Source organism: Colius striatus, chromosome 20 (assembly GCF_028858725.1).
Source record: "Colius striatus isolate bColStr4 chromosome 20, bColStr4.1.hap1, whole genome shotgun sequence".
In the NCBI taxonomy this organism is placed as follows: domain Eukaryota; kingdom Metazoa; phylum Chordata; class Aves; order Coliiformes; family Coliidae; genus Colius; species Colius striatus.
The window spans coordinates 3,767,072-3,792,319 of NC_084778.1; the positions used below are offsets into that span (position 1 = coordinate 3,767,072).

Sequence of the window (25,248 nt, forward strand, 5' to 3'; positions counted from 1 at the left end):
CTGGTGCTTCCCAACAAAGTTTCCTCCCATTTCTTTGGTGGATTTCTCAAGTCAGACAAATACCCAGGTGGGCTGGGTCATTGGCTGGGGTCAGCTGCTCAGGGTTTAGCTGCATCAGTGGGTCAGGTCCCACCTATCTGCTCTCATGATGCAAAACTCAAAAAGATGTTTCTCATGAGAAACAAAGGCTGACTCAGCCAGTGTCCTGCCACTGCCAGCAAAGAGATGCTTAAGAAGAAAGTGCAGAAAAGGGGAAGCATCTATCCATCCCTCCCCAAACAGCTATGCTGTTCAGTGAAAGCCAGGACTAGAAAATCCCCATCCAGAGCAACTCCACAGCAACAGAACTACCTGCAGATAGTTCTGAGCAGCAGTTCCTAAAAAGACCCCAACCCCCAAACAAGTTATTTTAACCTTTTGTTGTTCTTCATCTGTGGAAGAGTCATCTGATGCCTGAGGAGAGTTTCCAGAGCTGTTCCTTCGAGCATCTGCACCTCCATCTGCTGCAGGTGGCACTTCCAGCACAGGCACCCTGGAGACCCCGTTCCTCCCACTCCCTTGCTCCTCCGTCCTGGAGTGGGAGCAGGTGCGTGACCGGCTCTCCTGGGAAAGCTCCACGAATTTCTCCAAAGCACTAAAGAAATCAATCCTGTCTGTACTGAGGTCTGTCACTTCGGGCTGGGGATTCTGTTGGAGACTAGAGGAATTTTGGTTTGGGGATTGGGGAAAGTCTTTTAAGCACGAGGTGAATTCTTCCATGGGAACCAAATGCACGTTCACGTCAGGCTTAAGGGCATCTTTCTCTAGATCATCCACTGTCAAATCAGGAAAGTCTGTTATTTCCAAGGGGTGCTGGAGTTGCAGTAAGGCCTCAGAAGCATGGCAGTTATCAGGGGGGACAGAGTCTACACAACATCCTGCCGTACAGCTGTTGATATTGTTCAGGTTCAGCTTGTCCTCCATCTGCTCAGCGTGGAAGTCTCGACACGTGAACTCTAAGTGGATCCTTCTCTCCTTCACACACATCTCCTCGATCATGTTGGTGTTCTCCGCGAGCTGCTGCTCCCTGTCTAGCTCAGCTGAGTAAATGGGAGACATTGGCTGCTGGTTGTCGTTGGTCTTTGCCTCTGAGATCTGGTCAGCTGAGGTGGTGATCTCCTTTTTGTTCAGCTCCAGCCCGGCCTTGCAGATGGGCTCGTGGTGGTCCGAGAGGTCGCTGTCGGAGTGCGAGCGCCACAGCTTGTTGTGCCGCTGTTTGCTGTGGGGGAGAAAAGCCAATGAGAACGTTGAGGAGTGTTTCCATGTATCAGGGTCAGACTCATCTTGTTTTAAGATCACACAGCCTACATGAAAAGCCACACAATGACTGGAGTCATTGACCACCACTGCAGCTCCACCCAGACAGGCAGGGTCAAACCTGCTGCTGGGGAAGTTGATGCAGTAACAGAAACCAGCAGCTGGATCCCACAGCAGCGTTCTGCTCTGTGCTTATCTTCCCCAGCAGGATTTTATCAGTCTGCTCAACAAATGCAATGTTTAACTGACTACTGAATTTGGTCCTCTCTCAGCCAGCAAGCACTCTTCCATCTGCCAGCAGGTGAGCAATGACCAGAGGGTATCTAGTCCTGGATCTAAGTGGATGGTGGACAATGAATTAACTCCAAATTTTCCTTGTGGCTTCTCCTTTGAAGAGCTTCAATGGATCAGTAACTGAGCTCTGGTAACAAAGGGGGCAGGGTGGAGTGAGTGGATGTGTGTAAAACAAAAGACATCCTCAACAGTCAACAAGCAGCCCAAAACACCACCTGCCTTTCACAGGAAGGAAGCTCAAAAGTTCTCCAGCTCTTGGAAAGCCCCTTTAGGAAGGTCTGAGCGGTCACAAGGCCAAGCAACCCCCTGCAGCACTGTACACCAAAAAACCCCAGCCCGTGGCCCCAGTCTTCGAGAGGGCAAAGGAAGCAACTTCTCCCAGGGAACCCACAGCAGCCAGCTATGCCTGCAAGGACTTTGCTGAGTGACCACAGCACAGGGCTGTGCTTCCACCGTTTGCCCCTAGGAGGAGAGCAGATACCACGCAAAGGTCCTTGGATCGGCAGGAGACCTTGCAAAGCCTCTCCAGTCCCTTGCTAGTTTGAGCAGGTGCTCCCAGACACTTCGGTTAGCTGCAGTAATTAACAGATGCTATTGAACTAATTACAATGTACCAGTCGAGCTGTGGGTGCCCAACAGCTAAGGAAAATAATCCATTGCAGGTTTAGCTTTCCAAGCCTGTAATCAGCTCCAACCTTCCTGCATGACACAGGGCAGAATCAGGCTCTTTCAGAGGAGACGGGGTCAAGAGTAGAGATCAAAAAGTATTGCCCCGAGGTGCATGTGCTCTGTCTCTAATGGGTTTTGGAGCAAAGTTTGACACTGGCAGCAGATCCTGGCTTGCCTCTTAGGCAGGTTGTTGCTGAGGCTCTATGGGATGGCAAGATTTCCCACGTCTCTACTCAAGTAACCTGGGGAGCTGTTGATGTTTTCTGAGGGCAATTCCCACCCTGGTGCTTCAGTGCTCAAATCCTGCACATCTCATGCTGAAAGTCAGAACTACCCTCACGCATGAACAAACCAAACGTGCCCAGCACAGCCTTGATCTGAGAATCAAACCACATGTCACTAACCCCTGAGAGAAGTGTACCATGTTAACTTTTCATTGCACACTTCCTCCAGCCTCACAACCTGCAAGAGGTGCTAAAAGCAGGGTCAGAACAGGAGCTCACAGCCACCTCTTGACCTTCCTGGACATTGTTCCTGGTGCCAGCACAGCATATTGTGTCCACATCGGCCTTGGACCAGAAGCCCTGCACACCTCCCACCACATTGCAGCTGGCTTGCCAGGGGCTTCCATATAAAACTACTGCTGTTGATTCCCAAGTTGCATAAAGCACACAGGATCCCAAACACTCTTTTTCTGCAACTTATCCATAACTAATAAAAGAAACAGGGCTGGCTCAGCCCTTCTGTGGCTAATCACCAGAGGGAAGGGACAGTTTCATTAACCCCAGGAACTATGACAGTCCCAAAGAGGAAAACACACTTGTTGTGACTAGAAGCAGGCAGGGGGTTTTTATTTTACAGCTGGAAAACATATCCCAGTTGCTATAACCCCAACACAAAACTGTAACTAGATAGTGTGAGCACATGGTTGCCCTCACATACCTCTCCTCTGAAACCAGAGCAGTCACATGAGTGTCAATCTGTTGGGTTTTTGTTTTTGGGTTTTTTTTACCTGTCCTGCAATGCCAGAGCAATAAACAAGGCAGCCAGAGGGCAAAACTAAATAACACAGAGGGGGAAAAATAAAGAGAGCAGTTTGGAGCTGAGAGAGGAGCTTCATAAAGAGGGACCATTTCTGCAGCAGAGAGAGGCTGCTCCTTGCTTCAGTGAAGCTTCATTTACTGTAGGCTTTTGTCCCCCACACACAGATCTAATGCACTGCTCCTGCATTTTTTAAAGCTTCACAAGTAATCCTGTTTGTGCCATTGTATGGGGACTTGCAGAGTAGGTCAGGAGCAGTGGTGTGCTGAAGCAGGGAGGGGAGACACACACAATATACAAATGATGGCAGCAAGAAAGATTTGCCCCCCCAAAAAACACCCCTCCTGCAAGAGGGACAGAAAACCCAATCTTTGTACAGAGAATATTTGTACAGAGAGGCTTCACAGGTGTGCCACCAACTACCAGAGTGACAGATTACCTAAACCAAGTGCAGACTGAGGGCCTGAAGATGTGATATACCAGCTGCTATCACAGCCCAGGACTCCTCACAGGTGTTCACCAACCTGTTGCAAAGAATGTTGGTGTGTTTTTCACATCAGAAAAGCTGCTTTTTCCTCCATCCAGTCTACCCCAGCAAGATCTAATTTCCCAGTCAGCTCAGTCCTACATAGCAACCACCACACTGGTCAGGTTATCTCCAGCTCAGAGTTAAGCACTGACCTTTATTAACTGGTGCCAGCTGCATGTTTGGTGTCACACGAGGCACCAAAGACAGGTGTGGTATCTGTCCCAAAGGGTTTCAAGGCCAGAAGAGCATAATCTCTTAAAATATCTATTCCACTCTCATCTATCCTGAGACTCGATACTACTTGGCTGATAAAGATACTACTTTTTCAGAGAGAAAGAGAGTCATTATGGCAGTTGATGTTTGAGGAGCAGGGGCAGAGGAAGGCAGGCATGGGAAGAGGTGGAAGACAAAGATTCTGAGGGAGGATCGAGGATTAGCAACCTGAGGGCTCCTCCCAGCTTAATCTGTGCAGAGAGGGAAAGAGGAAGCACACTTCAGTGACAGGAGGAGCTTACACCAGGGGTTTGGCATAGAAATGGGCAATCCAGCAGCAGAGGCAGTCAGCCTGCTGGGAACTTTGCTGAGAGCAAGGGAGGAAAGGTAAGTCATTAGCACAGAGGAAGAGAAGGGAGGTCTTATTGACCCAAAGGGACAAAACCAAGCAGAGGACAGAGGTGAGAATTGTGCCCTAAAAAGAGCACAGGAGTGCCCGAGCTGCTGTAAAGAGCAGCATAAGGCAGGTATCTTCCCACAGCACCAAGCAGCTATGAAATAGCTACTTTGGTCAAAACACACTAAGAAGCACTTCCTGTGGCAGAAGGATGAGCTTCAGCAGTTCTGCTTGCTTCAGATCTGCTCCCTGCCAAAGCACACCAGGATCCTAAACAGAGCACTGTAATCTGGCAGAACACAGTATCACTACCTCCTTCCAGCTGGTCATGTGAAGACGTTGCTTAACACAGCTTACAAGTGGATTTCTCAGAAACATGCAATATTTATGTCTTTTTTTCTAATCAGGTGGTAGACTTGGGATTACAACACACTTGCCCATACCCAGGCCCAGCTCCAGCCCAGCCTCAGTACTCCATGCAGGAATAAACACCGCTGCTGCAATGCACAGAACATCCTGTCCCCTCCCCAAACACCGACTGAAGGGATCTAAATAAAACCAGACCAGCTGCTGAGGAGGGGCATGTTCAACGGGGATCTGTAAGGCTGAGATGGAGACAAAGCGAGTTCCCTGCCAAGTGATGTTACAAGCAACAGGGACATCATTTGGCTCTGCTGGAGCCTGCACAGCTCTGAATCCTGCACTGGGATGGCAGTTCATGGGATGCTAGTCTCTGAAAACCAGCCATCCTTGAAGCCAAACAGCCTCCTAAGAGCTCTTTATTACACCCATTTTCGAAGGCTCAGCTGAGGTAAGCCAGGAAAACACAGTGCTGTGTCCCCCGAGACAATCACGAGCTTACACAAAGCAGAGATTAAATAAAGCAGTCAATCATTTAAGTGCTATGCCTTAACATAGGTCATGGGGGTCACTCCTTCTGCTCACCTGGCCAGCAGGATCCCTTGGTATTCCTCCAGCTGCCGCATAAAGCTGGGGTTGGGCTTGGTGACCGTGCGCCGTTCCTTCACGTAGTCGTAGGCCCTGTCCAGGTTCCAGCCGTACTCCTTCATGGCGTAGGCGATCACCGTGGATGCCGAGCGGCTCACGCCCATCTTGCAGTGCACCAGGCACTTGGAACCATTTTTCCTGAAGCAGGAGAAAGACAAAAAAGGATCATTAAATAGAGAAGCTTCAGAAAATAGCAAGCTCTTTAGCAAGAGTGTTATCACATCACACGTGTTTTCAACACTGTGGCCACAGTTGAAGTTGGGGATGTGATCTCATCACATTTACCAACTGGAGCAAGGAACACACAGAAAATGAAGAACAAAGTCTTAATATTCTCCACAGATTTTGTCAAAACAGCTCTTCTGAAGCTTTTATTGCAAAGCAGATAAACATCAGCTGTTTGCAGAGACTTATGAAGACTGTTAAAGACTAGCGAGGTGTCCTTGAACTCGGCCCAAACAGTCCCCTGGTATCAAGCAGTTTTCCAAATAAAGAGGGCAACTCTCTTACAAATGTGGTGTCACAGTGCAGAAACACATCCCTGGAAGACACCAAGCAGTTCAGGGCATTCTCTAGCACAGAGACATCCTCCTGCAGACTTTGGATGGCATATTACCAGGTCTGGCAATTGGCTGAACAAGACCAATTTTGCTTTATCTTGGTGTCTGAAACCCCACCTAGCTCCCATTCACACCCCTTGAGAACCAGCAGGTGCAAATCCAGCCAACCCCCCGTGGACCAACCTGACAGGTCTTTTCATGATACCACTATTTCTTAAGCCTGTCTATAGGTAAAAAGCTCAACCCCCTGCTCTGTTTATAATGGTCCAGAACATGCCCAAACCCAAGTGAGTGGAGAAGATAACCTCTTCATGGCTGGAGGCAAACACCTCAACTGGCATCTGCAGAGCTCTGCTGCAGTCAGATGCAAGATCCTTCACCTGTAATTATTTGTTTTCCGACTGAAGGCAAAGCACACAGTGCCTCTGAGTGCAGCAAGCAGTGACTCTGCTTGGTGAGGCTGGTACAGAGCCTGGAAGGGCAGCTCTGCTCCAAGGAACTAAAAAACATGTCTTCCATGAAATCGAGGAGGAAGGCTCCAGCCCTTCTCTGTGAACTCTGTGTGCTGGGCAGCATTGGCATGGAGCAGGCTGGGGGAACTTGGGTTTGGCACCCTCCAATTTCTCCTAGGTTTTCTGGATTGCCAGCCGTGTGAAGTTCCCACAGGACAAACGAGGAGGATGCAGAGCACACACAGTCATGTGCTTTGATAAGCTCAGGGTCAGGCAGCTGCGTGCAGCTGAGCTCTGTGTCTGCATCCACACTCCCCAGACACGCTGAGTTTGGCACATGCTGGGCTATAGCAGCCTTTGGGCTGCTCTAAAATTTTCTCAACTTCACAAATCAAGTTAGTCAAAACACTGCCATGCTTTTGGTGATTTAAAAAACCTTCAAACACCACAAAGCAGACAGGGCAAAGAAGTGGGTCCAGTAATTGCCCCAGTTCACAAAAGGTACCCACCTCACACAAGGTACTTAGGCCTAATTGTTCAAACCCCAATGGAAAATGCTCTGGGCAGGAGAATACTTTTGAGGATGACAGCAATTCAAAATCCATACTTAAGGGAATACAATGATGTCTTTTAAAGAAACCATCTTAAATAAAGTGTGTCTTGAGCCATACTCAAACAAGGCAGCTTTTCAAGGCTATGAGAAATTCCAAGCATCAGCTATGGTTAAAAGATGAAAAACTTCTATAACGGAACTAATACTTCAAAGGCAACACATGCCAGTCTGCTTTCTGACAGGTTCTCCTGTAAGAAGGCTGCTGAATTAACTAGAGACAACTCATAACTGTGATGCAGTTCTCTGTAGTAAAAAGGTCCTACTTTCAGTATCCACTATCAGATTACTCACTGTACCTGACAGCTGAGAGACCTACACAGTTAAAGGGAAGAGTTTGCTCTAGAGCGTTACACTACAACCCCCCCCAGTCACTTCCAGACTGTGGGCTTCATCATACAACCTCACAACACAGGGAACAGCTTCTATTTGTGTTTAGCTTACAAGGCTTTGCTTATTAATTTTGTTTAACTGTGCCTGATTTACTTCCCTTTCCTCCCACCAGCACCTCTGCAGATCCATCACACCTCCTAAGCACCAGGCAAACTGTTAGCTCTCAGGTACAGGAATGATCTCCTCCACTACCTGCCTGGGCTGCAACTGGGCAGAAAACCATCTCTAGTCCTACCTGCTCTTTGTGCAAGTGTCCACAAGAATAAAAATGCATGAAAGGCAACTCTAACCCTCAGAGAGAGACTACAAAATGAAAATGGTTTGATCCTAGGTAGGCAAAGAGCAGCAGTTGTTCAGAAAACCAGTAGGAAAACCTAAAATGCTTAGTTTGTATCTTCTAAATGGGCTTTTATTTGTTCTGTTCTGAAAATACTTACTTTGCCTTGGAGATGAATTTGTAAGTGTCATTCCAATAAGCCAGAAGATCTGTTGCTTCTTCATCATATACCCGAATATTGTGGTACTCAAAGAGCCCAGGGAAGAAGTTATCTATTTCTCGAGTCACATTCAAAATATATCGCACCCTGCGTGGAAAGAAACAGCAGATAAAAATGCAGAGTGTGCAAAACACAGCAAGCTCAGACAGATATCAGAGCTGCTGAACAACAGCCTTGCCTTGCAAGTGGCAAAACTCAAAACCTGTGAAGCTGCAGTCTTGAACACAGCTCCTTGGAAAGCAGGACTGAATGCAAGGAAGCCGCCACTAACACAGACAAAAGGTTTACTGGGCAATTTAGAGCCTCTGATAAAGGGGCTTCCATCCATACTGGATAGAAACTTCCTCTACAGTAGGTCAGGTTACACTGCTTGCCCACCATCTCTATTCTGTTAGCAACACTTGTGGCACAGCAGCTCCTGTACAGATTGTTCAACTAGTGTTTGGGCCCTTTTTTGTGGATCTCTCCCCCTGCTGCACCACTAACACAGGAAGACTGTTGCTCATGACAAACACACACACAAAATAACTACAGAGAGATGTAACAGACAATGAGCCACTTGGGAGACCTTATTTCTTCTCCCTAATTCTTCTGGAAAGGAAACTGCCAGAGAAAGCATATGGTATTTATGTATACTACATCAGGTATTTTTAGCCCTGAGGGCTGCTCGTAGGATGCTTATGAATTGCACTCATGCTGGGATATCTGACAGAACAGGAGCACAAGAACAAGAGTGACATTCCTTTTCCCTAGCAGGTATGAGATTGCTGGCAGTCACGAAGGACCTGTCTGACCCAAGGAAACTGCAGCACACCCTGAGCTGAATGAGGAGAGTGAATTTTGCCAGGCTGATTCTCTGAGGTACAGAAGTATGCTATCAATTTGATTCAGCAGAGTGATTAGTTTTTTATCCCTACTGGATTGGAACAAATAAGCCAAACCCATAAATAATGATTTAATTACAAGATCTTGGTGCTTAGATCCACCTGGCAGAGAAAGGACACTCTAAGCTTAAGCCTGGACGGTAAAAAAGGCAGGAGACAGAGGCACACATCAGAGCTAAGCTGAAGAGCTACAGGACTTTGCTTCCTACTGGGCCTCACTCAAAGCAACAAATGCTCTTTCACGTCATTTTCCTTTCTGCTCCAGTCTGGAGGTCCAGACTGCAGCATGCCTCTGATTGTGAGACCCCAGTCCAGAACAATGGGCTGGAGCAGAAGGCACAGAGCCAATTGCAGCATCCAGTTAAGTGTTCTTCTTATAGCTATGAGATTGCTGGCTTCATTTGCCAGGCAAGGTCAGGGAACAAGATTCTTTTACTTTAGAGTGCTTGTCTGTAGGATGTAGAGTTTGGAGGAAGCAAGAGCTTGTTTTGATCTGCAAACCCTTTAGTAAGATTCAGGTTACACAGCAGGTATGGGATAGAGTTTGTTGCACAGACAAGTGCTGAGGCCAGGCTCTTGCTTTTAAGTTGATGGCCTGAAGCTACTTACCCTCTGTTCTGCAAGTCTTCCAAATTGGAGGCATTCCATTCCGAGCCCTGCAGGGAAAACATGCAAAGGGCCACATCAGCCAGAAGGAAAGCACAGCCACACAACCATGGAGGGAGGGACTGTGGTCACTAGTGAACTGGAGGAAGAAGCTGGACAGTCAAGTGTTGGAGACCAGGGGAGTCTTTTAAGTAAAGAGGTGAACAGAAGAGGGGTAACAGGGCTGATGTTCAGCACCTTCTCTCTCCCCATTAACCAGATCTATTCTGAAGCACCAAGCAGCTCTGCAAAGCACCAGCCCAGCCAGCACCATACACAGGCACTTCCTGCAAACTGCTGACAAATCAACCTCAGCAAAGACAAGACCACTCCACCCTTTCCCTGGAGGCTACTGCCAGCTCTACCCCACAGAAGAAAGATTGTCTGCATTAAAAAAAACCATCCAGGTGCTCTTTATACATGAAACACTTCTCACACATCAAAGGTAGCAACACCATAAGCTCACTTGAGTTCTACCTCTTCTCTTCCTGTTCAAAGCCTGTGTGAGCAGAGAAATAAACTCATCTAACCCTGGCTAACCCTCTTCTCTGTGGTACACACAGGGCCTCCAAGCCACTCACTTCCTCCTTAAACACATAAACCTTGACTGAGGACAAAACCACTCCAAGGCGTCCTTCAAAACGTAAGGAGCACGAGCTATCTGCTTCCCTGATCTAAAATAGCTCTTCATCTGAACCATCTTTCTGTTTAAGATGTAAGCAGAGGGACCCAGGCACCTCTACCATCACCAGCACAACAGCTCTGCTCATGGCTGCTCCCACAGCACAGGCTTCCACATTCCAGGAGTGGCAGAGCCAGGGCGAGGCGGCCCTTGGAGCACACCCTGGCAGCCTGAGCCAGAAGCAGCAGTGTCCACCCTGAGGATGGGTTGCTGCTTGCCCCAGAAAGCGTGCACAGGCACCCCATGTGTGAGATGGGGGAGCTCTGACTCACAAGAAGGCACTTGTGCCCATGACAGCACTTGCAGAGAAGTCCTGAACACTCCCTGACAGATGCACACACACAGCACAGGCTGCATTACTGTTCTGGCAGCCGCTGGGGCCAAGTCTGTTATCTTGTCTTGACACTTTAGGAATACAATGAACAAGTAGCTGGTTCTTCCCAAACTGAACTACTTCCTAAAAGAAATCATCATGAGGACACCATTCAAGGGTTTTCAGCACAGATGAGATGCTGAATTTTGAGCAGAACAAAGGAGACAAATGTTACTTGTCATGGTAGCCCAAATTTCAACAGAATCCACTGCCTTCAGCTACAGGTCAGGTCAATCCCAGCAAAGCCCAGAGCTGTGCATGATCTGAAGGACTATGGTGGTTCTTGCTATTAAGCATCTGCCAACAAATATATTTTGATCCCTGTTGAATTTACCCTGTGCCCCCCACAACTTATCTTCATCCTGTCTCTTTCTGGCCAAGTAATTTAGTTCAGGCTTGGGAACCATCAGTTTCTACAGGTATGGAGAACAATGCTGCAGTGGTGAAAGCCTTTTCTCTTGTTCCTTGATCCACTATCACCAACATCATCAGGTCTCTTATTTCCTGCTTATTTATTTTAGCACTTCCTAAGTGGGATCCCACAGGGCTCTTGCCTCCACCTGGAAGGAAACAGCTCCATGCCTTCCAGAGACCTCGCCGTACAACTTGCAGTATACACACTCCTGAATTAAGCTGGTGCCCAGCCCCAGCAGCACTGCTCCTCACCACAGAGAACTGCTTCTGTTCCACACATTAGCCACAGCTCTTCTCCCTGGTACTGCCTGCAAGCCTTGCTTTTAAGGCCTTGTTCCCAACTAAATGCACTCAGAGCCAGGAGTCCAAGCCCTGCAGCAGACTGAGCTGCCTGTTCTGCTTTTGGCTAGCACTGTAAGACTCAAACAGATCTCTCTCTCCAGAGAACTGAGTCTGCAAAAAAAATAAATATATCCATGACATCCTAGGCACTTCAAATTTCCTGGCTCTGCCCCACCACCATTTCTTGGGAGTGCTCCCACTAACACACCTTCTGAGACACAACACTAAGCTCCAGTAGACTGGGAGAGGCCCTCTCCATTTGGAAAGGCCAGCTGGTCCATGAGGAATGGCTTTGTTTAAAGTTGAGCCAACCTCATTGGCTAGACAACCCAAGCAAACCTGTGTCCCTTGCTGCAGGGCTGGGAAATCCAGCGGAGCGCTGACTCACCAGGAGAAGATGCAGTAATTAGACAGGCCCCAGCAGCAATGAAAGACAACTAAGCAAGCAAAACATTAAAAGGCACAATGTTTATGTTTCTTTAAGTGACTTATCCCCAGGATTCTTTGTTAAGCTCCTCTGTTCCTCCTGGATCTCTTATAACATAGAATGCGGAGTTCATGAGTGTCATTCCACCTGAATGTCCCACAGCTCTCCCCAGTATCTCCCCTTCCTCTTTGCCCTTCCCCAACACACAATCACTCCAAGAACTTGGCATGTGGGTACCCTGGACAGTTAATGTTACAAAACTGGTCTGATATCAAGGGAAACAGCCTTGAAAAGTAGTTAGAATTAAGACATTTTTTCCTCCAGTGACAGGGTCTACAGCTTGACTGGTGTTGGATGGCAAAGTTTAATATGGCCAAGAAGTCAGGCTGCTCATGTTCCCGGCACTTGTGTCTCACCTAAGAGTACGTGACCTCAGGATCAGCCAGCCTCTCCTTCAGAGGTCCTTTACGTTCTTCCAGAGGCCTGGTGTCAACCAAGCCACAGGGAGAAGTGTTAGGTGTGTTTACTCATGAATTCACTGTTAAACTTACCAAAAAGACATGATCAAAGATCTGTGTGGGGCTGTCCATCTGCCCCAGGATCACGATCATCTCGTTGTCGATGAACTCTTTGAACTCCCGCAGGTTACACACCATCTGCATTTCCAGCTCCGTGCGTATCTGCGTGGGGACGAGGAACACACGGAAGCCAGCTGAAGTTTTTGTTCTAGCCTTTCTCCACAGCATGAAGTACAGAGCTCTCTAGTTTACACAACAGCACTTCCAGGGTTGCTCCACTCATCACTCACCTCTTTGGATGTGATGTTCTCCAAATCTTTCTGCATCATGATCTCCCTTAATTTGGTCTTAATTAGTCGCTCTGTGCGCTCCCGCTCGGTTGGGCTAGCAGGAGAAAGCAAGAGTCACTGGGAGAGGAAACAAACTGGACTCATGGGAGCTGGAACACAAAAAGTTCCACTTAAACATAAGAAAAAACTGTTTCATTGTGAGGTTAAGGGAGCCCTGGCCCAGGCTGCCCAGAGGGGTTGTGGAGTCTCCTTCCTTGGAGGTCTTCAAGACCTGCCTGGACATGTTCCTATGTGATCTGATCTAGGTGAACCTGCTTCTGCAGGGGGGTTGGACTAGATGATCTCTAAAGGTCCCTTCCAACCTCTACCATTCTATGACTTTATGATTATATAGACTGGGTACTCTGCAGAGTCAGATACTCACACTACTTCCTCCAAGCACGTCCTTAGCTGGAGGGAATTCAGGTGACTGTAAAGCCCAGTTTAGATACTCAGTTGTATAGGAAAGAGACCAACTGAATGCTCCTAATCCATTGTAGTCATCCAGAGAACCTCTGGTATTTGGTAAAATTTAAATTAGGAAGGCTGCATTATACTCTCTGGAGCAATATCCAAGCCTCTCCCTACCTTTCTTGGAAAGGTAACAGCTCCAAAGCTCCTTACATGGAGATATGAGGGCAGCTAAGCCTCTGTGCATTCCTCCAGCCTCTGCTGCCAGGGGCCTTATCACCAGCTGCAAAAATAGCCTGACTAACACCAGGGGAAGTTGCAACACAGCAGCAGCACAAGAGAGGTCTCACCCAACATCTTTAGAAGGGACCCAGCAGTAACATCTCACAGCACTTCTCCCTTTCTGTGGAAGGCTGCCAAGACGGAGGCTGCACAGACACGTCTGCTTTACAAGTGTCCAACTGGTGGTTCACAAATAAGTATCATGAAAGTTCCTGGTCTTTTTAACCTCAGCATTATTTCAGGACTCAGTTAAGGGAATGCTGTCTAGGTGTCCCCAGGAAATCATTGAATTGCTGCCATCAGGGAAAGGGTGGGTTACATAAAGCTTATATATGAGAAGCTACAAGAGAATATTAATCTGTCAGTCTGCCAAAACTTTTCCGCCACCCTCCTTGTACATTAAAAAACAATCAAGTGTGAAGACTTGTTCACATCTGAACAACTGCTCAGCATTATTATTCACTCACTGAACTCCAACACCAGGAAATATCTGAGAGCATAAATCAACCAATGGCACTGTTATACTGGGGAAGCAGCTGGGACCAGGGAAGTCACTTCCACTACAAACTAGGCAACTAAGTCCTCACGCTTGGCATCACATCTGGACACAGGCTGCTTTTGAGGTTATATGGTATCAGTACCATCAGCAGTTACTAATTATAGTGGTTGCAAACCTTGAATGTTGATATAGCCTATAAATTTTGCCTAAATTATCTACCTACCTACTTCAGCCACTGTTTTGGACCATGTATCACCAGACAGAGAAGCATTTAGCTGGGGACAGCCTGGGATTCATACACTGTGCTGTTCCACACTTGCAGAGCTCCTCAGAATGATAGAAAACTGCACTTTTTGCCCTCAGGTGTATCAGATGGATGCCTACAAGAATACTTCTGAGCTCAGAGTCTCAGAAATCCATACATAAACACTTCACTTTACAGCATAATGAACTGAGTAAGAAAAAAGGACCATGTTACTCTAAACATGTGCTCAGACATATGGCAGCATTAAGAGTTAAGTCCAGAGAAACTTGTTCCTTTCAGGAGACCTTTAAACCTGAGGACAACAGCAGCAAAGAGAAAGGCCTATCACTAGAATATACCACAGCTCTCCCTCAATAGTAACACAGGACTTACCTTGTGGAAGCAAAGACCTGTGAGCCTAAAGCCCAAGGTAAAAAAGGTAAACAACTAGACTGAAAACAGGCTGGAGGAGATGCAAGGGAGCCCCAGGAGGCCTAAACTTCCAGTGCTGGTGTTTACCTAACCAGGGTTCTGCTTATTACCTGGAACAGGAAACCTCTCTTCATTAATAACTAATTAAGAGTCATCTCTTGTGGAAACTGTCTCCTCACTTGGAGACTGGAGTGTTTGACAGCCAAACTCTTTGGCTCAGCAGAGCCAGAGCAACTTACACATCTGTGAAGAGGGCGGGCGAGTCGGGCCGGTGGGACTGGACGTCTTGCATGGCATTCCACTCATTGACTGACGACTGGTCCGAGTTGATATGGCTCTCATAGTAACTGACCCACGTGAGGAAGAGGCTCCCTGGGTAGTAATTATTGCTCCTTGCCACCTCACAAGCCTTATGTAAACTCTGAAGAGCAGACCTAGGAAGGGAAAAATACTTGCAGGATTACAATTTCTTCCTCAGGCTGGTATCAAGCACAAAGCAAGAGCCAAACCCAGGATGCTGCTCACAGCTGGTACTATGAGCCAAACCTGGGATGCTATCAGCTGGTACAAGCCCAGTGCTATATGCAACAGCCTCTGGCATTGAGCAGGAGGCTGTTCTGCAAGGGTGTGGATAACCACAAGCTGCAAGAGCTTGCATGTCTTAACTGAAGTATGCCAAGATGAGCCTGGATAGCAGCAAAGGTGCACACAATTCATAGGGCTGAGGCACTTGTGTCTCTGGCTGCAAAACCTGATACAATTACCTAGGCCATAAATAGGATGTAGAGTTTGTCCAAGACAGGGTGCTCTGACAGCTCCTGCTGTGCCCTCACCTCTCCTGCACACTGGGAGAGCTGCACACCCAAAGGTTTAGGACTTGACTTTATTGAGTGTCTAGGTGTCTGCCTTCTCTCACTGCATGAGGGATGTCAGGAGTTTCTTCAGCTGCTGCTGGGAAACAAATCTCCCTCTCCTATTTTTAGCTTATTTTAAGTCTTTGACTGGGATCAGAGAGATCCAGGTCAAAATCACTGGGGTGACACAGCAGCATGACACCCTGACAGTCAATGTATTTCTGCAATGCAAAGAAGCTTGAGCCAGAAATACTTTCACAGCCACTACATTCTTATACGAGCCACCCTAAAAGGAAAGAGAAATGCAGGCAGCTTCTCTTTCCTTCTCACTATCAACAATGAGCACGTCTCACTGGAGACAGAGGCTCCCAAAATACACACAGTGTGGATTTCCTTATTCATGACAAATTCAAAAAAATATTTCAAACAAATGCTCAGTGCAATTCTGCTTCAGAGAGATGAATCACAGAGCAGCAGCCCTCTGCAAGGAAAATTACCCTATTCCTTCCTGCCCCCAGCTGAGACAGGCAGAGCTGCAGCAGGATTATCAACTCACTGCTGTACACCAGCACTTGCATGTTTTTTTCTCTTTGGTATCAAACTTCTTTCCCTGTCCCTGAGCAGACTTCTGGCTGATTGAGCAGGTCTCAAGATGGCAATAAAGCAAGGCAGCACCTGCTTTTTAAAAGCTCCAGCAGCCAAAACACCTTGGAAAAGGGATCACTGGGACAGATTATAGTAAGTACTTACCACATTGCCTGTACAGACACTGGCTTGAATATATGAACCCTGTTATCTGTTGATACGCTGAACCCTCTAGAGAGAAGAAAAGGCACAGTAAAGATGTGTCCCAAAAGACACTTCTTAATTAATAAGTGAGAGTTTGTAGCACATTAGAATAGCAAAGGAATAGCCCTATGCATACACCAAGTTGAGCTAGCAAACATCAAAATAGCACACTAAAAGCTCTACAGTAACTTTTTAAAGCAGCTGCTGTTCAGGAACAAAACTAAAACAGTGGGACAGTGCTGGGCTGCGCTGTTTACCTTGGCAACACAAATTCAGTGCCATAGCTGGGAGTAACAGGGTCTAAAGTGATCCTGGGGCAGCTACCAAGGAAAGAAAAGTCATTCCATGGACTGCACTGGACAGCCTTTGTAACTGGCACACACAGGAGTCTGCAAGTCAGGTGTCTCTTTGGCATAGAAACATCATTCTTACCTTATGCTCAGTTGAACGTTGCCTGCTGCAAGTGTGATGGAGGAACACATAATAAGATCCCTTTAAGGAGCTTTCACTACACACCCACTCACCAGTAAAAGCTCCTTTACTCCAGCTTAAACACACACGAGCCACTGTCTCAGTGGCTCGTGTTTATTCACAGGTAAGTCAATTATTGGTGTTTCCTGCCACAACCACCATGATTTAGGGCCTTTTAAACTACTAAACTGACACAGGTCAACAGCACAAGGTCTGCTGGACCCATTAGGGCTCTAATCATTCTTCTCCATATAATGTGCTGTAAGCTAACACACAGAGACTCTCTGCTATTGAACTATAATATACAAAAGACACTCACCCATCCCCATCCAGGTGGATCAAGGTGTCACTCCACAGTGGCAGCACCAAGCCCATTGTACATGTGCTACTGTATTAAGAAAGAGAAGGTCAGCCCATATACTACAGCACCAGACTGCTGTTCTAACTTCACAGCAATAGCTGCAGATATTTGCACTCATTTGAAAAAACAAAGATCCCAACATTGCTTCAGGGACAAACTGAGCCAGTGTTGTTCCAAAGGTGTTTGGATCATTAACTAAACACAAGGTATAAGAGTACTCTTTCAAGCTGGCTAAAAGGGTTAATGTACACTCAGGAGAAGAGCAAACAAGATTCAGAAGTGGCAAGCTTTGCATGGAAGGTCAGAGGGGTCTCAGTCTTCAGTAAGCTCAAGGCCTTCTTTACAGATTAGTCCCACTCAGACTCAAGTGGTTTGGTTCTAGCTCTGATTTTACAATCCACAGCTTTGTTTTCTTGTTTGTCCCTCAGCCACAACTGCTGGAGCTGGATCAGTGTAGTGCAATTGCAGGGTGAGTGGCAGCACTGGAGTTTAGCAGCCACAGCCTATCACCCGTTGTTGACTCCTGCTCCTCCTTCACCCTCCCACACCTCAAGGATGAGCACAACAGCGAGCTGATGCCCACTCCTTTTTCAGCTGCTTTGACCTCTTTGCCCACAGTCACCTGCTTTGTGTAAAGCTGAGTAAAAAGCTGAGTTCAAAGCAGAAATCAAGTGGTTGGAAAAAAAGGGCAGAAGCAGGGGAACCTCACACAACCTGCACCAGGCTGTCAAATAAAACAGCTGAATCCCACAAAACTGTAAAGTTGGTTCTTAATCAAAGCAGCATCTTGAAGAAAGTTGCATTCAATTGCCTCCTGCTCTTATGCTTTGTACTAGCTGATCTCAAATTTCCATAAGCCCTAACACCCCTGCCAGTCTCTGCTGCTCATAAGAAGTGGGGGAAGAGGGAGAGTGGAGGCTTCAGAGGGTCAGCAGACACGAAGCCCTGTCACTGCACATGTCTGGGAGCGACTGGTGCCCAGTATGAGGAGACACTGCAGCATGCAGCTATTTCTGTTGACAACATGAGATGAGCTCATGGAAAGATGTGTTTGTAAAAGGCTTCCCAAGGTGGCTGGGGTATTTTTAGTGATACTGTTCAGCAAGCGCTTATCAGAGCCCATAGCAACAAGTCTACATTGAGTTATAAATACCAAGTGGGCTAGGGGAGGGTGTATCAGACTGACCATCCAGAACCTAAGTAACTCAAGTAGAAAGCTAAAATGACCCTGCTATGTTATTAGAGACTGAATACCAGTGAACTCTCAGTTATCAAAGGTGGCTGTGCTGGTGTATCACAGCCAACAGTGAGCTCCATGGTCACAGCAACCTGTGCAAGGACAAGTTATTCTTACACTATTGCAAGAGCATCTCTGAACTACAGCTGTACACATGTGCACAGGAGACAGGGACATCAGGCTAGTCTCCCTTTTTAGCAGGTATCACTTGAGCCAACTCCAGCCACCTGAAATTAAGCATGGTGTCTGCTATGATCTGCAGGGTGTTTGGAAGGCCACTTGTTGGCCAAACAGTTCAGACAGTTAAGCAGGGTCACTAGGAAGTCTAATTGGACATAATTTCTACCAACTAAGGCCAGGAGAAAAACTCATATCCACAGCAGTTGTGCTAGAAACAAGCATCTGTATGAAATCTTCCAAAAGGGTTTGAATATCCAGGCTCTTCTTTCCTCCACACAGGCCTTTAAAAGACCCATGTGCCTCCATATCCTCCCCAGTGTCCCCCTGAAGCTTCTGCCCATGAAGCTGCTGGGGGTGCTGTCTCCTGGAAGCAAAAGTTGCTTCCCAGCTACTTTCTGCAGCTTTTTGGAGAGGTCAACAGCAGTTCAGATTATTGGAGCAAAAGCACTGAACCCTGATGACATACTGATATCTGGGTATAGCACACTGTTGTGTCAGATCTGCCATCAGCAACCTTGACATTCCCATCAGGCCCTTTGTGCCATGCCCTTGGCTCGGGGCTGCCTGACAGTCACTTTCTTGTTAGCTGCCCTCCTGAGCCCTGAGGTCCAGCTTCTTTAATTGCAGTTCTTTGTGTATCAGCTGTTCCTGTCTCTGCCATGCAGATGCAGGGCTTAGAGATCTCACCATTCAGAGACACTTAAGAGCACTTGATGTCCTCACACAAGTCTGAGGCTGGGAGGGATGGAGAAAATGCTGACCTTCCCATTTGTCACCTCCTTTCATGAAATAAAAGAGCAATTCTGGCTCCCAAGAAAGGCATCAGGCTGACAAATCTGAAGCAGTTTACCCTCAAAAAGCACAGATACCAGACAGTGGTTTCTACACTGAACATACGGGTGAACACAAGGACTTTCCCCACCTGGACACTGTGAGTACCTGTCATTGGAAGAGAAATCCATTCCTAGGACAATGCTCTCTTCAGTGTCTTGTCTGCCATTGGTGGACACCACCACCATGTATCTAGTGCGGTTCTGGTAGGTACTTTCCAGTCTTACAGCCTAAAGAAGAGAAGGGGAAAGATCAGCAGTGCAGTCAGCAAAACACACACTATTACCTTTCCAAGCCACTTTCCCATGCTGAGTGACAGGCGCAGAAGCAGTGATGCAGTTTGCACTAGTACAGATGACCCGTACATCTCAGCTGGGTCACCAGCAGAAGAGGGAGAAGCCACTCAACTCTCTCAACACAATGCTTTCCCCAACAGCTGGGATGTTCCTGGTGCCTTCTGCACACCTTGCTGCAGGTCTGCTCTGTCCCACCACAAGGCTGTGTTTAAACAGCAGCCTACAAGGCTGGCTGCCAGTCCTCCACCTGGTCCCAGCCCTGTGAGTTTCATGGAGCATTATGTGTTCAGTAAGACAGACAAGTACTGAACGTGTCCTTCACCTCTCAGAGGGCTTTGCCCAAAGAGCTAGGGTTTTCCTTTAAACCACTGTGTGCTACAACAGCTCCAAGGAGAATTTTTCCACCACCTTCCCAGGCAGCTGAACAGATAATTGGGATCTAATTCATATGTGGCTTCCTGCTGGTCCTTTGAATTCTTCTAGTAACTTCTGCAGCACAGAAGTAGCCTTACAGCCTTACACCTGGCAGGAAAGGATTTCCCTGTTACTAAGCTATACCCTTGGCTGGATTCAGATTGCCCAGAAAAGGTGAAAGTCATCATGCCTCACTGTTCCTATCACAACCACATACACCCCAGTGCCATAAGAGATCTAGTAGGACTGGAGGATGCCTTAACTTCACTCCTCACTCTCCCAAATCAAATCCTGCTAACAGTATTCAGAAAGCAGCCATGCAGCTAAGCTGTGAATATCAGACCAACAATGAAGCTCCTAAAAGGCTGCTCTGAAGTATAATGCTCCTCTAGAAGCCATGAGGAAGTGAGAACTGAAGTGTTCTCACAGACAGATGCTGGTTAGTGAGGAGACTGTGGAAGGGAGCTCAGCATTGCAAGTTCTGCCTATAAACATCTGCAGTAGGCAGCCTTTACTTGCAACACTTTTTGACCTTTGTTCCAAGTCATTTGCATTAATCACAGTATTCCAACAAGAGAAACTAGGACATCCTTAGAAAACAAGTGCCTTAATGATGACCCTTAGCTTAGGACAGACTAATTCAACCCCAAGACACTGTCTGGCCTCAGTGTTTACCATATAGTTAAACTGCTTCTTGAACTTTGAGCAGGGCCTGCAGAGAGCAAACAGGGGCAAGAAGGAGCCATCACAGTCCGGCCTTGTCCCGTGCCTGCTGTGACAGGACCCAGTTGTTGAATTCCTTGTGACCCCGGGGTTGAAGCTTGAGGACTATGCTGAGAGCAGCAGGGAAGCTTCCCAGTGGCGTTGCAGGGAGCAGCAGCTCTAGTGTTGGGGCGGAATAGCAAGTGCAGGCAGGAGACTGTGTTGACTGTGCCTTCTAGACTTGTCCAAAGGACTGAAAACTAACAAACTACCCAAATGCTGATGCCAGCAGACAGACGTGCTTCATACAACAAGAGACTGTGCCCCACCCCATCTCTTTAGGATAAGTCATGCTAAAACCAGCCTTATTTTCCTTCTTGCTCCTTGAGTCACTGGGATTCCTTTGGAAACACGGAGGATCAAAATGCTCAGTCCTTCAAGGTGTGAATTCTGCCCAAGACGGCTGTTTCTACACCTAACCACTTGTAGCAAAACAGAAAGGGTGCTCTTCAACCTAGAAGAGCAAGCAGTCACCAAGGTCTTGGTGGTTAAAGTCATTATCTACATTAGGAATCAAACCTCAAACAGAAACGTAAGACTTTCCTAAAATGGGAGCAAGCAGACAACAGCTGCCCTGTGTCCAGGGCATCCACACACGAGTTCTCTTCTGCTTCTCTCGAGGACAGTCCAGCAGAAAGAGGATTAACATAATCTAACTTACTCTGCTAAACCAATTTGTCTGGCAGTAATGGGAAGCAAGGTCTTAATGCAAGACCCTTTGTGAGAGAGACAGACAAACAGCGACCAAAGGTCACGTAGCTTTAAGTCAGTGGGGTGGGATTTTCAGAAGCCCAATTAAGAGAAACAGGGCATGGCTTACTGTGGCTCTCCAGATTCAACACTTACACCCTCACCACAAAGCAAAAAGCCATGACTAGAGTGGATAATGTGTTTTGCTAAATTTACTGGAATAATAAACCCATGAACTTGACACTGTAAACCAGCCAACCTCAAAAACCAGCATTAGAGCTCCAATATGCCAATCAAATCACAAATTGGTCTCTAACGAGCATTAAGCACTAGCTCATATGCTCACAGAGCAGTACAGGCACATCAAGCAAGTGGTTTGATGCTTTTTAAATGAAGATATTTGAAATCTCAGCCCATCTAGGGAGGATGGTCTGGCTTCAGGAACTGTGACGAGATGGAAGGGTCTTTCTCAAAAGCCCATCTACACAGAGCTAGCTTTCTCCTCAATTTGGGAAGGTTATTTACAGTCTGTTCATGAACAAGTTGTCTCCTGTAGTTCTTTCAGGGCCAGAAACGTTTTTCTTAATTTTAGGCTCACCTAAACACAAGCCAACTTTATCTTCTGCTACATTCTTGTTTTGTCAGAGTATGATGTAGTGTTTTACCAGCTCTTATGAACATCACATTCCAAGAAGGTCATATTGACCTTTTGTCTCTTTCAAGCTACATGATAGTAGGTGTTTCATACCAGAACATAATTCTCATTGGAATATTTGATTTGAAGACTAAAAAGAAGAGTGTCCAACTTTTTGAAGTCTTCTTTTATCACTGAACACATGTAAGTGAAGAAGTCCCCACTCCGCTAAGCTACAGGAATATGTTCAAGGAGTTTGTACTCTTAACTCATTTTCCTCTTTCCTACTGATCTTATATTGGTACCATTGCTCTAATCCTGCTCTCATGGAAGGCTAAAAAACTCTGCCAATAGCTCCAACAGAAACAAGAGTTGTTCCAAATTTCAAGTGTAGGTTTATAGAGGATTAGATTCCTCTGCTGCCCTCCAAGCTGTGAAGTCTGCCTTCTGAATGGCAGCAGCCAACACAAGGAGAGAATGCATTTCTCTCAGTACTGTTTATATTTCAAATCTCATTTGTATCCACTATGAGAGAGTCCATTGCAGCTCTGCACACCCTTCGTTCGTCAAGAATCAATTAAATTCAAGTAGACTATCGAACTTAACCTCCTGCAAGATTTCAGCATTCCAAATGTAGCTCTGAACAAAAGGGTTTATGTCTCAGCCCACAAAGTCCTTATTCAGCTGTTAAGGCTAATTTGTCCCAAATCACACAATGTAGCCAGTGATATTGCTGAACAATGACTTTTTCAATAGCTTCCAATGTTCTAACCCTGGCTCAGATTATGAAAAGCAGTGAGAACCCCCATTCCCATCACTTTCCCTGATATTTTAGTGACAGCAAGGTGTGTCTGACAAAGTTGAGGAGTAGGTCCTTTAGTTTGTTTATGGGAAGTTACTTTTGGTGGTCATTTTTCAAGTTAAAGCACTCTTGGCTGCTTCCTAGCTCTACTCACACCAGTAGTTCAGCCCCAACACAGCTCAGGAGGATTCAGCAAACCAGAGGTGCCAGAATAACACTTCTGATGCTGACAGTCCTACCGTGGGCATATGTTGCTAAGATGCACCAAGGCAAAACAGGAAATAAACTTCAGGCTACTGAGTGATGAGAGATGCAAATACACTACAGTCATGCCTGACCTTGTAGAGCACTTCAACGTGTCCTAGACAAATTCCTCACTGCTCTTCATTGGCTTTTGGAGGTCTTTAAGACTGCATATCAATGCTATAAACAGCAATGCCTAATTTTCATTAGTTGTTATAGAAGAGAATCCAGAAAAACAGAAAGACAAGGTTCAATATAGGTGCACAACTACATGAGGATCCTACATGCTCCTTCCTGATAAGCCACAGCCTTTTGGGATATAAGTTAGGAGACCAGTGTGAAGAACACAAGAGGACTAACGTGGAAATGCAGGTGTTCACACTGGTGAGATATGTAACCTACTGCTGATTTAAACAGGACACCAAGCTAATTTATCCAGCTTCTCTGGAAATTGTTACAGTACATTCTGAGAGTGCAAGTACTCAGTAGCTGGTTTGGACAAAGACAGTTGTCTTCTACCCATGCAATTTGTCTCATTGAACAACCAAATAAGCAGGCCCTATCATAATTAACTGCTTTTCTACCTTTGCAGTTGCAAAGGAGACTCCTCAAATCCACTGATGAAATCACTCAAACATACATGCTCCACTGCTTTCATGGATTACACAGGTGTATTTGTTAAGTGGAACTTAACCTCTGTGTTTGTTAACAGCAGATAAGCAAAAAGCCAGCCTACCAGTCTGATGTTGTCCTCTGGGCGGAGCAGGATGAACATGGCCTGCAGGTGTTGCTGGAGATCCCCTGCAGGCAAGAGGAAAAGGTGAATGCACAAAAATAGTTTTAAATCACATGCAAGTTCCTGGCTGTCCAGTCAGAGCAAATGTCCACCGAGAAATGTGACACATCACCGTGAGTGTTGTCATTTCCACCTACTCAGAGATGACAAAACTCCAGCTTAGTCAGCTGCTCTTTGCCCATGTGCTCACCTGTTCCTGCCTTATCATGCTCTTTCCTGCTAAATCCTGTTATCTTTTTAACAGAAATAAGTGTTTCAGTACTCTTTGTTCCTTTAAATGACAAGGCAAACTAGGTAGAAATGGACCCAAACATCTCATTCTGCCTCAAATCAGGAATATGTCATTTCTTTTACACCAACTTGTTAGTGCAGAACTACTACCTAGAAAAAAGGTGAGATGTAGTCCCACCTTACAGCAGCTCATGCCCACATATGCTTATGCACCAACTCCATCCAAAAGCAGGTAAGAATTGTCACCTAAAAAGCCAAATGCCTACAGTTTTTTCTAGATAACACTTGCTATGCTTTTACTGGTGAGGCTGAGGAAAACTGAAAAGGAGGAAAAAAACACCCCACAATCACACAGTAACTTTAAAGTCATCTTAAGAAGAGATGAGTGTAACAGGTTCCTAAAGCATCAAACCTTTGAAAGACAAGTGAGGCATCTTTCTGTCGGTACTGCTGCACTGATTTCTCAGCACCACTCCCTGGCCCATGGAGAATGAAGAGTTTCTCTGCTAAGCCAGCTCATTACCTTCTGAGTGGCACTAAGAAATGAGCTGTTTTTTTTCAGTCATTACCTGGAACACAAATCTGCGTTCCTGGAGAGCACAAGGCTGCCAGGTGGGTGATTTGCAAGGAGCCTTTACCCTCTCACCCTCCTCCACAACCCCACAGATGGGAAGCTCAGTTTAGTCAACACTGCAGGGATAAGTATGAATGTTGAAGCAAGCATTAATCACAAGTAGCTACGAGAGAATGTCCTAGTAAGGCTGACTAACCTTCTTGATCTAGTTCATGGATGAGGCTAAAATTCATGCTATTTCTTGGACTCTCAGAAATAAGGAAACCTTGGACATGAAGCAGCATCCAGAAGTGCCACAAGAGGGAAGAGGAAGAAAAGAATTGCTAACCACGAGGGCATGGCATCTGGTTTCCAAAGTATTTCTATAGCTGGTGGAACAGCAGGGCTGAAGGGCTGCTGCAACCTCTCTTCTGATGGGACAGAAGCAAGCTTGTGTGGAGTGGGCTACACAGGACACTGTATTCCCTGCTCTCCTCTTCCTTCCTCCTTGAAACACGTCAGCCTATGAAGAATGAGTCAAAGCCCTGGGAATGCATTTTCAAGTGGGGATGGGAAAAACTGAGGCACTTGGCAGTACTAGAGAAGTCACATACAAAGTACCAGCAGTGACAAGCACCTGAAGCTACTTCTTGCCCCAGGACA

At 46.5% G+C, this 25,248-nt stretch overlaps 1 protein-coding gene across 2 annotated transcripts in view; it reads right to left on the bottom strand.

Moving 5' to 3' along the window:
* SSH2 (slingshot protein phosphatase 2) overlaps positions 1–25,248 on the bottom strand; it is a 97,206-nt gene that overhangs the window by 7,024 nt on the left and 64,934 nt on the right. For both annotated transcript variants that reach the window (XM_062012010.1, XM_062012011.1), the window contains 11 exons: positions 23,742–23,806; positions 19,273–19,394; positions 16,875–16,943; positions 16,046–16,111; positions 14,681–14,875; positions 12,535–12,628; positions 12,278–12,406; positions 9,453–9,499; positions 7,900–8,046; positions 5,385–5,585; positions 415–1,258 (listed from right to left, as the gene is read on the bottom strand). In XM_062012010.1, coding sequence (XP_061867994.1) covers positions 415–1,258; positions 5,385–5,585; positions 7,900–8,046; positions 9,453–9,499; positions 12,278–12,406; positions 12,535–12,628; positions 14,681–14,875; positions 16,046–16,111; positions 16,875–16,943; positions 19,273–19,394; positions 23,742–23,806 — 1,979 coding nt within the window. The remainder of the gene's footprint in view (positions 1–414; positions 1,259–5,384; positions 5,586–7,899; positions 8,047–9,452; positions 9,500–12,277; positions 12,407–12,534; positions 12,629–14,680; positions 14,876–16,045; positions 16,112–16,874; positions 16,944–19,272; positions 19,395–23,741; positions 23,807–25,248) is intronic.